At 42.0% G+C, this 13,904-nt stretch overlaps 1 protein-coding gene across 6 annotated transcripts in view; it reads right to left on the bottom strand.

The window, feature by feature from the left end:
• ABHD5 (abhydrolase domain containing 5, lysophosphatidic acid acyltransferase) overlaps positions 1–13,904 on the bottom strand; it is a 34,929-nt gene that overhangs the window by 12,064 nt on the left and 8,961 nt on the right. For 3 of the 6 annotated variants that reach the window (XM_060110819.1, XM_060110820.1, XM_060110821.1), the window contains 3 exons: positions 9,040–9,116; positions 6,724–6,809; positions 3,463–3,835 (listed from right to left, as the gene is read on the bottom strand). In XM_060110819.1, the coding sequence (XP_059966802.1) occupies positions 3,463–3,835; positions 6,724–6,809; positions 9,040–9,101 (521 nt within the window). In that variant the 5' untranslated portion in view covers positions 9,102–9,116. The other 3 variants (XM_060110818.1, XM_060110822.1, XM_060110823.1) reach the window with 2 other exon arrangements.

Consider the following 13,904-nt stretch of genomic DNA (forward strand, 5'->3'; position numbering starts at 1 on the left):
TTACTGAGGGTTGTAGTCAAAAAAGTTGGAAAACAATTTTTTAAAAGCTCTGCAACAACGTCTAAACTGTAGTTATATATCATCTGCCTCCACTCGTAAAAAACCTCAGAAAATAACTGTCGCTTATTTTTGGTTGTAAGGATTTTAAATGAGAGACCATGCAAAGCACTTAGGCTGGCGGCTATCAAATAACAAATACCCAGTAAATGCTAGCTAGTTATAGTAGCAAATACAGGAAGATTACTAGAGAATAATTCATTCCAGAAGCATGGGAAGACAGTGGCTGGGACCATGTAAGGAATGAGTAATTTAACTTTTTTTATTCTTCAGAAAAGCTTTATCACAGGCTTTGGCTCACACTCCTTATAATCCTGCACCAGATCAAGTTCCAGGCTATCTTCTCACCTGCTTCTCTAGTAAGAAGATTATCTCCTCATTTGCCAGGCATTATTTAGTTTTAATATATATCCAAACTCATATACGAATCCAGACTCGACCCTCTAATATCCCATAGAGGATAGCCTGATGGGATTGTTAGTTCACATCTAGGCTTAAGGAACAGGTCTAGCCAGACAGCATGTGAGTCATCCTATCAGACATCTTTATCAAGAATCAGAGGCTAGGGCTTCCCTGGTGGCGCAGTGGTTGAGAGTCCGCCTGCCGATGCAGGGGACACGGGTTCGTGCCCCGATCCCGGAAGATCCCACATGCCGCGGAGCGGCTGGGCCCGCGAGCCATGGCCGCGGAGCCTGTGTGTCCGGAGCCTGTGCTCCGCAACGGGAGAGGCCACAGCAGTGAGAGGCCCGCGTACAGCAAAAAAAAAAAAAAAAAAAAAAAAAAGAATCAGAGGCTAGGGACCTCCCTGGTGGCGCAGTGGTTAAGAATCCACCTGCCAATGCAGGGGAGACAGGTTCAAGCCCTGGTCTGGGAAGATTCCACATGCCACGGAGCAACTGAGCCTGTGTACCACAACTACTGAGTCTGCGCTCTAGAGCCCGCGAGCCCCAACTACTGAGTCCTAATGCCACAACTACTGAAGCCCACGTGCCTAGAGCCCATGCTCCACAACAAGAGAAGCCACTGCAACGAGAAGCCCACGCACCACAATGAAGAGTAGCCCCCGCTCTCCACAACTAGAGAAAGCCTGCGCATAGCAACGAAGACCCAGTGCAGTCCCCCGCCCCCTAAAAAAAAAGAAAGAGAAAAAAAAAGAAAGAATCAGAGGCTAATGCAAACTACAGGAAAAACAAAGAACCAGCAAAGCAGGAACATGCGAAGAGCTCATCAGTTTAGAAACATAATGAAGCATTCTTCTCCAGGTTAGTCATTACAATAGGTCTTGAGTTTGAAGATGGTGAGCAGATTACTCAGTTTTTAATCAATATCAAGAATCTGGGGAAAATATGGGATCACTGCCACAAGTTAGGCTACAGAACAACTTTTATGGACAGAGGCACTCTGCTGCTCATAGAGATGAAGCACACAGGTTGACCTAATGTACCAAAAATTGGAAAAAATTAGTTTTTATTTATTTTCTATTACTAGAATCCTTCCTGAACATGTACATTAAACTAGGCATTTTCATGCTTCTCCTCAAACTGTCCTATAAAAATAAACAAAGAATGAAAGAATGGGGCTGCCCATAAAAGATTAAGGGCAGAAATAGGTATGGATTGGGACATAGGTCCCAACAAGTATAACAAGTGTTGTCTTTGTGGTTTTTTCCTCCATGCATAGAAACAACAGAAATTAAAGACCTGTGGTTTTACTTAGGAGAAAAAAAAAGTACAGATTATATCTGTCATACCCGAGGAGGCAAAGAAAAAAGTCATATTCTCAAAGTCCACTTGAGAAAAAAGAGAGAAAGAGAGATAAGAAAAGATGCACAGTGAGTGAAGGAAATTAACTGAACCTCATTTGGTCTCTATTAGACCATTTTTTCCCCTCCTCTCACCCCACCCCACCAAAATCTTCCTGAAGCTCAAAGATTTAATCTCATGACAGCATAATAGAAATGGTACTTGTAGGGGAGGCTATGCATGTGTAGGAACAAGGATTACATGGGAAATCTCTGTACCTCCCTCTCAAAACAGCTCTAAAAAAAGCTTTTTAAAAAGGCAGCTGGATCAAGTTAAAGTTGGATAAGTGACATTTAGAGTAGGTAGTTACTTACAGTACAAAACAGACCACTCCGCTGCACCAGAGAAAATATGTGTATGCCACCAAGCAGCTTTTCTGGCTCAGGTAAAACCTCTCAGATCACACAGATGGAGACCCTGACAACCACCCGTCTGCTAAGTAGGAGTGCAACTTGAAGAAACAGCTAATGCTAAATCTCTCACTATGAGGCTTGCTATAATTATGAACACTCATACTGGTAGCAATCAATTGTGTTTAACTACGTTTGGATCTGTGAGTCTGCTGAACTGTGCTATTCACCGTAACATCTGATCTTCTATGGAAATCTAGATGAATTTGCTTAGTCAGGATCAAGCAGAAAATGTTTCTGTAAGGTAAGAAATTAACACAAATGGGGACCATTACGGAGCAGTGAGGACGTCTGCAGCAAAGGAGATGATGTCTCTATAAGAACAGAGACATTCTTATTCATTGATCTCTTTCTTCTCCGGTAAAAGAGAAGTGCTCCAAGGAAAGCCATCCCGAAAAGCAACATAGGAAAAAAGCTAGGGGGAAGGAGAACCCTAGAGGTTAACTGCCGCCTTCCTATACTGTGTGCTACACTGTGGTATCATCTGGTCTATACTGACTAATCATACAAAATATGATTTTGTGACCTCCCCCCAGATTAGCAACATAAATAATAGGAAATAGCATAAGAAAATAAGGTAAAGAAAGGAAGAGATGTTACAAAGATTCTGAAGTAAACAGCAATTAATTCAATGACTCAGAAAAAAATTCTATAGCAATAAAGGTTAGGGCACAGTATAATAATTAAAAAAAAGCTAAAAGATATTCTATGCAGGTGTATTTTCTGTAGCTTAGAGATGAGGAAACTAAAATTTAGAGATTAAGTGATTTGCTCTAAGCCATAAAGAAAGCACTAGCACCTACGTCTTCTAATTTCTAACCTCTGGTTTCCCACTGCAGCTTACTAAAACCTGGAAAAGGTTAGGAAAAGCCTGCTGGATCCATAGGTCTAATGATAATAGTAACTGTAAACAGTAACAACACACCAGTTTTTTTACTCGTGGCTTAAATTGTGTACATTCTAAGTCTAACAAATAGAAAGTCCTTTCACAAGCCTCCTACCAATGTGTAGCATATGTAATAGGAAAACCTGACAACATTATTTCTGCTACTAAATTGGCCAGCAGTTGTGGCTATTCAGTCTACAGGGTCCTTTAAGACAATGTCTCTTATAAGGTTCAGACACCAACAACTACCAGAGAGGGGAACTGGAAACCAGGGCTTGGGTGCCTCTCTTTTGTCACCATCACTTACCTTGATGGGTACTTCAGTGAGTAAGCAGCAGCCAGGAACCCACCCAAGTTGTGTCCAAGCAAAATCATTTTGTCCAATCCTAATGCACATCTCCAGTCTTCAATGGATTCCACAAACTGATTCTCTACTTCTTCTGCATCATTGTCAAATCTGGGTCTGCTACTTCGTCCAAAGCCCAGCAGGTCAAAAGCATAGACAGGTCTATTGGTGCAAAGATCTCCAAAATTCAGTGCCCAGAGTCCAAGACCTCCTCCAAAACCATGGAGGAGGACAAGTGGAGTCTTATCTGCAATATTATGAGAAAGCTTCAGTGTCCATACTTTATTTCCATTAGATATACGAACAGGTCCTTTTTTGTATGTGCAGGGGACACCTAATGGAAACATAAAAGAGAAATTCTGCTTAGTGTCACTACTTCTGAGAAGGTGAGTATTCTCAGAGCAATCAGAAATTAATAATCTAGAAACCATCTGGTATTCATTTATATGAGTTTAGCCTTTATTATATCAGTCCTAAAAAAAAAGAGTGCACATTTTATTGAAGCAATTATTTTTTCTTTAATTTTATTTATTTGTTTGTTTGTTTACTTATTTATTTTTGGCTGTGTTGGGTCTTCGTTGCTGAGCGTGGGCTTTCTCTAGTTGCAGCGAGCGGGGGGCTACTCTTCATTGTGGTGCACAGGCTTCTCATTGCAGTGGCTTCTCTTGCTGAAGAGCACGGGCTCTAGGTGAGCGGGCTTCAGTAGTTGTGGCATGCAGGCTCAGTAGTTGTGGCTCGTGGGCTCTAGGGTGCAGCCTCAGTAGTTGTGGTGCACACACTTAGTTGCTCCACAGCACGTGGGAGCTTCCCGGACCAGGACTCAAACCCATGTCCCCTGCACTGGCAGGCAGATTCTTAACCACTGCACCACCAGGAAAGTCCCAAAGCAAGTATTTCTTAATTACCATATTTTACATCTTGGTGGTAAGATTTATCTCAGACAAGTCTCAAGCAACTGTGGCCTAGGTTTTCTGGCAAGTCATGTCAGCTCTTTGGACTTCTTTCCATATCTATCAGTTGAGGGTACTGGAGTGGAACTTAGTGGCTGCTGAATCCATTATTTTAAAGTCTCTAGCTTTACAGACAATAGAATACTACCTTGTATGTGTAGAACACTTGAGGATTAAGCATTGAACATCGAACTCAGACTCAAAAGAAACATTTTTTTCCTAAAACATCATCATGAATTTAGGGAAGGATTAACATGTATTAAACACAAAACTGAAATCTTAAGTCATCATAACGTTTAGTAGAAAAAGATGGCAGGAACTCCTCAGCATGAGGTGCCAGGTAGTCTGAGTTCATATCCAACAATCTCTCTAGAGAAAGCAAATAATCACAATTTTGTAGATAAAAAATCTTTCTTGCCCTCAATGCTACAGGACTAAATACTTTAAATCTCCCCCAAAACTGACTAAAGAGGAAACTAATTTGAAATTCTTTTACACTAAATTATCAACTGAATAGCTACACTTTAGATATATCTTAATTATTTGTGCGTATACATCTGCAGTGGACAAACACGGAGAACCAGGAGTTTCTGCCCTTTAACCAAATAATCTCTAGTTTTGTACCCAGATAGTGGCAGAAGGGGAAACCCAGCACTTGTTCAGAATATTAACAGAGCCCAGAGTGAGTGGAAATGACACCAGTTTAGAAAAGGAGGTGATCCAGTACTAGTGCCAAGCCAAACCACATTCTGAACACAGATGTCTGTGTATTCCCATAAAAACCATGTGTGACCTCTATGAGACAGCTCACCCCACTGTATTAGTTGCTTGCTTCCATGTCTGATATTAAAGCAGGGGCCAATTCTCACTCCTATGTGCATCCCTAGAACCCAGCAGTAGGAAATCAGTATGTTTGTTAAATACATGAATTGAGTATCTAGCACCCTTTTGTTTTATCTCTTGACAAGAATTTTTTCGTTTAGTAAATCACAATGACAACTTTGCCAGCTTTGTAGAGAACAAGATTACCCAACCATACAGAGTAGAAATCCATTTTCATGGTAAAAATCCATATAAGATGGCTAATTCTCCCCTTCTTTGGATATATCCAGTTATGGTCACTTACTCCTGAATCATTCAAATGCACAAACAAAATTCATTTGTGGCAGAGAGTATGAAAAACAGGTGTGGACAAGTATATGCACAAATATACATAATAATCATGTATGTGCACTGCACCACTTAAGCTCTTCCTCTAAACAAAATTGCACAGTAAACACCATTACTTGAAAATATACCCACAGATATCTGGGAACACTCTGGCAGTACAAGTGTGGGTAAATTTCAGTGCTCACAAGAAACAAAAAAGATAAAGGTTTCCACACTACTATAAATGTAGACATAAAGAATCCTAGAATACTAGACTAAGGATCATCCCACCCACTCCTCTTATGGGCAAAAACTAGGAAGGTGAGAAAAGGAGCTTGCCCAAGACCCTGTAACCCATGGACTGCAGCCCTGGGCCTAGAACAGGTTACCTGGATGTAGTCCAGTATGTGTTCTACTAGACAAGGCTACTTGCTCTGCGACACCTACAGCCTGCTCTCAGAGCAGTCTGCAGACCTCTGGTGAGCCAGAGATCCTTTCAGGAGGTCTCACGAGGTCAAAACTATTTTCATAACAATCTAAGACTTTATTAGCCTTTTTCACTCTCATTCTCTGATGGGTATACAGTGGAGTTTTCCAGAGGTCACATGATAAGTGATTACCAACAGTCTGAATGCAGAAGCAGATATGAGAATCCAGCTGCCTTAGTTAAGCCAGGTATTATAGAGAGGTGTAAACTTGTAAACAATGTTACTCTTTTCACTACATTTGTTTAGAAAGCAGTTATTTTTAGAAAACATGTTATTTATTTTAACCTGCAATGGGTTTATTACTATTGTTTTAAAATAAATTAATAAGTTGACATATCTTAAATTATTCAGTTTTAATTTTTAATACAGTAAATATTGATAGTTATAACCTCTAAACAAAGTTCCTTGGGGTACTTCCTAATTTAAGAGTATAAAAGGGACTCAAGACCAAAAAGTTTGAGAACCTTTGCCTTCTTCCCACATTTACACACTTACTGATGACACGTAAAAGGAAAAAAAGTTCTTTTGCCGACAACTAACACACCACAGAATCTGATCTTCAGTTTCAAGGCGATGCTTTATATTGGACCTATTTTAGTAAATGGCTCAGTTAACTTATAAGAAGAAAACCTTACATTTCAAAATTTTCTCTTCAGCGTCTTTAAGGTGTGATGTTGACGTAGGGCACCATGTGGGAAGCCAACCAGTTAGCCATCCTGACCTGCAGCATCAAAAACAAAATACAAATAAGTGAGTTAATGTTCTTCTCAACTCCCAACTGTTACATAGGGAGAAGAAAAGCGGAATAGAAAGTTTACTGTCTGTGTGATGAGGAAGCTATCTATCTGTATGTGACAAATTCACCTAATAGGTACAAAGCATTGTGATAAAGTACTGGGATACAGATACCTTCAACCTGAGAACCTACAAGTAGATCTCCAAGTCCATCTTACCTTCATGGATAGTCAGATTCCACATAATCAAGCAGAGACTAAAAATGGGCAGGGCCTCCCTGGTGGCGCAGTGGTTGAGAGTCCGCCTGCCGATGCAGGGGATACGGGTTCGTGCCCCGGTCTGGGAGGATCCCATATGCCGCGGAGCGGCTGGGCCCGTGAGCCATGGCCGCTGGGCCTGCGCATCGGGAGCCTGTGCTCCGCAACGGGAGAGGCCACAACAGTGAGAGGCCCGCATACCGCAAAAAGGAAAAAAAAAAAAAAAAAAAATGGGCAGAACAAGAAAAGACAAAAAAGGCATTCCCCCACCCCACTACAAGACAGTTTCTTATCAGGGTGGAAGTACAAAAAAGTTAAAGACCATGAGTACGATCACTTCAATGGCAGGTTCACAGCAAGTACAAAATATACCTACTATGAGGGCTGAGAGAAGAGACATCTTAGTAAAATATGAGATTTTTTTAAAAGCTTCAAATCTCATGGTTAAGTGTAGAACATACCCCTAGTACAAATGCAGAGGACGGGCCCATGTCCAATCTACCTAGCATGAACCGGTTAACTTTTGAAAGCTTTGGATTCCAGCAAACAGTAGATGATAAGAAGGCCCCAGGCATCTGGCAGAAGACAGCGAAACAAAGAGAACAAGGAAGCAGGCCTTGCGCAAGAGGAGACAAAAGGCATAGGGAGGCTGGAACTGACACACTTTGCTCGTAGCCAACCAAGGAGAGGGTGAGCCTTCAACTCCTGGTCTAGCAGCAGACTCCAGGCATATCCTAACAATCTGAGATAATGCAGGGCATTAGCAGTCATCTGACAGTTAGCAAGCGCTCAGCATATGGCCAGTATCACTTAAAGTGAGAACTTTCTCATCAAAGAGAAAATGAATTAAAGAAGAAGAGAAACCAACTACTGCAAATTCCAGATGAGAGGTAAGAGCCAGAACGAAGGCTTTGGCAACAGGGATGGAGACAAGAAGATGAGGAATATTTAAAAATAAAAGAGGCTAAGGGTACAAACTTACAACTAGGAGATGAGTAAGTTCTGGAGATCTAATGCACGGCATAGTGATTATAGTCAACAATGCTGTACTGTAGACTTCAAAATTGCTAAGAGACTAGATCTTAAATGTTCTTACTTCAAAAAAAAAAAGATAATTATGTGAAGTGGTAGAGGTGTTAGCTAAAGCTATTGTGGGAATCAAATTGCAATATATAACTGTAAAATCAACACATTGTACACCTGGAACTTATACAATGTTATATGTTAATTATATCTCAATTTAAAAAATAAATAAAGCAAAGAAAAATCTAATGGAAGAAATAGGTGACTCAACAACTGTAATACATGAGAGAATTAATTCACTCCGCAGTTATTTATCGAGCACTTACTATCTTTGAGAAACTATTCTACTCACTTGGGGCATATCAGTTACCAAACAGAGGTAAGAGTGATTAATTCTCCCTTAAGGGATTAGGGTTGCTTTTGGACTGGATCTTCACGGATAAACAGGATACTTCAAAAACGAGGTGGGACCTCCCTGGTGGTCCAGTGGCTAAGACTCCACGCTCCCAATGCAGGGGGCCCGGGTTCAATCCCTGGTCAGGGAACTAGATCCCACATGACGCAACTAAGAGTTCGCACGCCACGGCTAAAGATCCTGCGTGCTGCAACTAAGACCTGATGCAGCCAAAAAGAAAAGCTGGAGTGGTGGTTCAGGCATTGCCAGGGAAGGAAAGGGCATGAGCACATGCACAGAAAGAAGTAGATCACGCGTGTTGTGAGGTAACAAGGGCACTGTTTCCGATAGCAAATCACCACAAATTTGGTGGCTTCAAGCAACAGAAATTTATTGTATCACAGTTCTGGAGACCTGAAGTCTGAAATCAGCATCACTGGGCCGAAACCCAGGCGTCAGCAGGGCCACACTCCCATTAGAGGCTCTAAGGGAAAACCCTTTCCTAGTCTCCTCTGGGTCTGGTGTCTGCTGGTATTCCTCACCCTGTGGCAGCGTCACTCCAGTTATCTGTGCCCCTTACCACAGTGCCGTCCCTCTTCTCCATACGACATGTAGAAACCTTCAATAAACAGTAGTTGATATTATACTGATGACAACAATAACAATGATTCACTAATACTTATGAGGCATAAAATAGGAGTTTTATATAAGGTTCAGAGGGAGTTCAAAGACAAGAGCTGACAAAGAATCGTCATTTTGCATCACTCCTTGCCTCGAAGGTAAGGCTACTTCTGGTTGACCTACAATGGGAAATTCAGCCTTGCTCCAGCCTTTTACTTGACACTCTAATATCATTTTTGTTATTTCTTATTCTCTATCCTCTAGACATACAACATTCTCTGTCCTCTTGCTTCCTGGCCCTGAATATCCTTGGAATATGCCTCTCCCTTATTTGCATGATTCATTATACTTCTTACCAACCTCAGATTAGATTCCATTTCCCCTTTGCCCACATACCCAAAGAGAATTAGATCAAGCTGACACAATGGCACTCTGTACTCAAGCTCTATTTTCTTAATTCTCAAGGTGTGTCATCAAGTTCATATTTACTCACCAGTATCCTCACCTAACTATAAGATCCTTGAAGGTAAGGACTCATTGCATTCTCGGTTTCTATCCCAATACCTACCATATTAATATGCATTCATGCTATGAATGAATAAAGTTATTGCTTCATCCGAGGTGTACTGGTTGCAATGAATTACAAGTAGATGATAGCGAAGCTCTCCATCTTAACATACAATTGGATTACAGAGATGTATGCATATATGTCAAAATTTAACAAATGAACACATAAAACTTTAGCGTTGCATCATCATAAAATTTTATACCAAAAAAAAAAAGGTAAAACAGTCTGGATTTGATAATTGGTTATAAAGAAGGTATAATAGAGGATTCCCAGGCTTCTGTCTGAGGTGCTACTAATGACAGAGAACACATGAGTAAGAATAGCTGTGGGGCCTCCCTGGTGGCGCAGTGGTTGAGAGTCCGCCTGCCGATGCAGGGGACACGGGTTCGTGCCCCGGTCCGGGAGGATCCCATGTGCTGCAGAGCGGCTGGGCCCGTGAGCCATGGCCGCTGAGCCTGCGCATCCGGAGCCTGTGCTCCGCAACGGGAGAGGCCACAGCAGTGAGAAACCCACATACCACCAAAAAAAAAAAAAAAAAAAAAAAAAGAATAGCTGTGAATAGAGAAATGTGCTAAGTTTTGAATGGGTTGATATAGCATCTACCTTTTCTAAGCTTTGTAGGCTCATCCTACTGCATTTCCCTTCCCTGTAGAATTTCTCTGGGCATTATGCATAACAGGCGCTCAATAAATAATGTTTGCTGAATGATAAGTCACTCACAATCCAAGGTACTCTCAGTCCAAGCTACACCCATTTTACAGATGTGAACACTGAGGTTCAGAAATGTTAAGCACCAGGCCCAGGAGTATTCAGCTACTAAGTGACATAAGCAGAGATGTGACCTGAATTCTGAGTGACTTCAAAACACTTTTTTTCTCAGGTGACTATCTTCCTTCAAATGTCTGAGGAGTTGTCATTACCTACAGAATAAAATCACATTCCTTAAATCTGCACAGAAGATGCTTTACAATCCATCCACAGGTTACTTCGCCCCATCTTGTCTTTACACATTGTACTTTTCAATACCTCATAACTCCCAAAATTTCATGTTATTTTATGCCTCTATGGCTTTTCCCTCTGCCCAGAATACCTTGTCTTTTCTGAGATACTGTCCCTGATCCTGATGCCAAGAGCACAGGTGATTAGTCAGTCCTCTGGCCCTTGTTACAGGTATAGTTACTATTGCTGTGTTTACTTGTCTACTATTTGTCTGCCCTACTGCACTCTGAGCACAGTGAATACTAAACCCACGTTAAAAGTCATTCTTAGGGCTTCCCTGGTGGCGCAGTGGTTGAGAATCTGCCTGCTAATGCAGGGGGCACAGGTTCGAGCCCTGGTCTGGGAGGATCCCACATGCCGCGGAGCAACTAGGCCTGTGAGCCACAACTACTGAGCCTGCGCGTCTGGAGCCTGTGCTCCGCAAAAAGAGAGGCCGCGATAGTGAGAGGCCCGCGCACCACGATAAAGAGTGGCCCCCACTTGCCACAACTAGAGAAAGCCCTCGCACAGAAACTAAGACCCAACACAGCAAAAATAAATAAATTAATTAATAAACTACTACCCCCAACATCTTCTTTTTTTTTTTTTTTTTTTTTCTTTTTGCGGTATGCGGGCCTCTCACTGTTGTGGCCTCTCCCGTTGCGGAGCACAGGCTCCGGATGCGCAGGCCCAGCGGCCATGGCTCACGGGCCCAGCCGCTCCGCGGCATATGGGATCCTCCCAGACCGGGGCACGAACCCGTATCCCCTGCATCGGCAGGCGGACTCTTAACCACTGCGCCACCAGGGAGGCCCCCAACATCTTCTTAAAAAAAAAAAAAAAAAGTTATTCTTATATTGCCAGTGCCAAACACACTAACCGGCTTGTGGCCATGTGAGTGCCTGGTAACTGTGTGTGTGAAATGAAGGCCTTGGTCAAAAGAAATACAAGAAGCGGATGGAGGAAGGTAAATGAGGTTCATTTCTATGGGCAGAGAGCACTTAGAGTTCCACTAGTTCTTTATTAGGCGACAGGATATGGGCAAGATGCGGGCTTGAAACCCCCAAAACAAAACAAACAAATGTCAATGCAAAAAGATCAGTCAAGAAAAGGGTAATCAACAGAATGAACAATTTACGAAGGTGATGAGAAGCAGTGTAACTCACACTTTTTCTCATATATATAAATTTTTCCTTTTTATCTGCTAGTCAACTTTCTTCTTGTCTCTTTATCTTCAGATATAAAAACTTCCTAGTAAGGTCCACAAGTAAGCATGTATATATGTATGTATGCACATACACACACACACACACAAACACAGGATTAAAGGACAGGACTATAAGCAGATGTATTTGGTTAGGTTTTCATGGCATGTGGGTTATACTACAGAGATATTATGTGGAAAAAAAGAATGTCGGGGCTCCAGTTCAAGATGGAAGACCCTGATCTCACCTCCTCCACACTCACACTGAAATCTACAGCTGCTTATTCAACAATTTCCTCTGACAGTAACCTAAAAACTGGCAGAGCAAGGCCCTCCACATCACCCAAACCAGAAAGAAACCACATGGAAGCAGGTGGGAAAGGCTGAGACGCAATCTCACCATAAACCCCACCCTGGTGCAGCGACCCACAGTCAGGAGGGAACTCAAAACCCAGAGCTTCTCCCTGAGGAGCGAAGGGCTCATAACCCACATTGGGCACCCCGATTTTTAAGACTGGCAGCTGAAAGATGAGCCCCCAAAATGTCTGGCTTTGAAGACCAATGGGGCTCAAGCCCATGAAACACATGGGGTGTGGCAAATCGAGGAATGGCTCTTAAAGGGCTTGTGTGCAGACTCACCTGCACCAGGAGCCAGCACAGAAGCAGCCCTTTGAAAGCACCCGGGCTTTACGTGAAAGAGACTAATTTCCTAATTTTAAAGCAATGGCCGAAGGAGCAGGGGCCTGCTGGGATGCTCTCCAGGGATGGAGACTGGTGGACACCATCTTCCTGCTCCCCCTCTGCCATTTTACGTTTGGTGACCCAGTTTTTATGTTTGCTACCCAGAGGACACCCCTTGTTCACCTGGCTCTGGCAGTCAGAGGGGCTTGTGTTCCTGGGTCCCATGGGACTGTAACAAGCAGAGAGACAGTTCTTGGCAGACTGCCACTCTCAGGACACCACACAGACAGTTGACTGAAATACATCCCTAGTCTCTCTGACAAAGTGGCCTATTTATTTGTCCAGGAGTTTTGGCCTTAGAAGCAGGTTTCTGGTTTGGCACACATTAACGACTACAGAGGTGCTTTCATGGAACAGAGGCTGGGGAATGCCATTTTGCACTCACCCTCTGCCTTGCTATAGCTCACCAATATCTCCCAGAAAGGAGCTTGTACACTCCTCTGGAGCCCTGATTTGTGTGACTGCTGCCCAGGCGACACCTCCAAACCTGGTTGCCAGAGGTGGAAAATGGGTAAAATGGGTGAAGGGGGTCAAAAGGTAAGAGCTTCCAGTTACAAATAAAGTAAGTCATGGGGATGTAATGTACAGCACGGTGACTATAGTTGATACTGTACTGCGTATCTGAAAGTTGCTAAGAGAGTAAATCTAAAAAGTTCTCATCACAAGAAAAAAATTCTGTAACTATGCATGGTTACCTAGACTTACTGGGATGATCATTTTGCAATATATAAAAATATCAAATCATTATATTATACCCCTGAAACAAATATATGGTATATGTCAATTATGCCTCAATAATAAAAAAAAGAATGATAGAACAGAAGATCCATAATAGCCTACATTATAATAAGGCTCTAGTCTAATGTTCTCTGCTGCCAGTTTCAAATCTTCTGAATTAACAGGAGATAAGACCTCTAGGCATATCTGACAAATGTTACCTGTAACTTATTATCAAGGTATCAAGATAATGGAAAACATTACTACTATTAGTTTATGGTAAATATATAAACTATTTACAAATTATCAAGGAAAAACAACTCAAGCCTTCAGCAATGAAATTTTCAATTTATTCAACAATTTTTTCAATTGTTGAAAACAGCAGTTTAACGGGCAACTAAAAGGAAAGAATCCCATGATCTTTGGAGCTTAAAATAAAAAAAGTCCTTGACAACATGGTTATCAATGTCTATGTTCGGTCACAAATATATGAACTAGTACCAACAGGAATTTACTTACAACTCAATCTCATCAAGTTTTTTCAACAAATATCCCTCAAATAATAGCACAGTTCCTGG

The sequence above is a fragment of the Mesoplodon densirostris genome, chromosome 10, assembly GCF_025265405.1.
Source record: "Mesoplodon densirostris isolate mMesDen1 chromosome 10, mMesDen1 primary haplotype, whole genome shotgun sequence".
In the NCBI taxonomy this organism is placed as follows: Eukaryota; Metazoa; Chordata; class Mammalia; order Artiodactyla; family Ziphiidae; genus Mesoplodon; species Mesoplodon densirostris.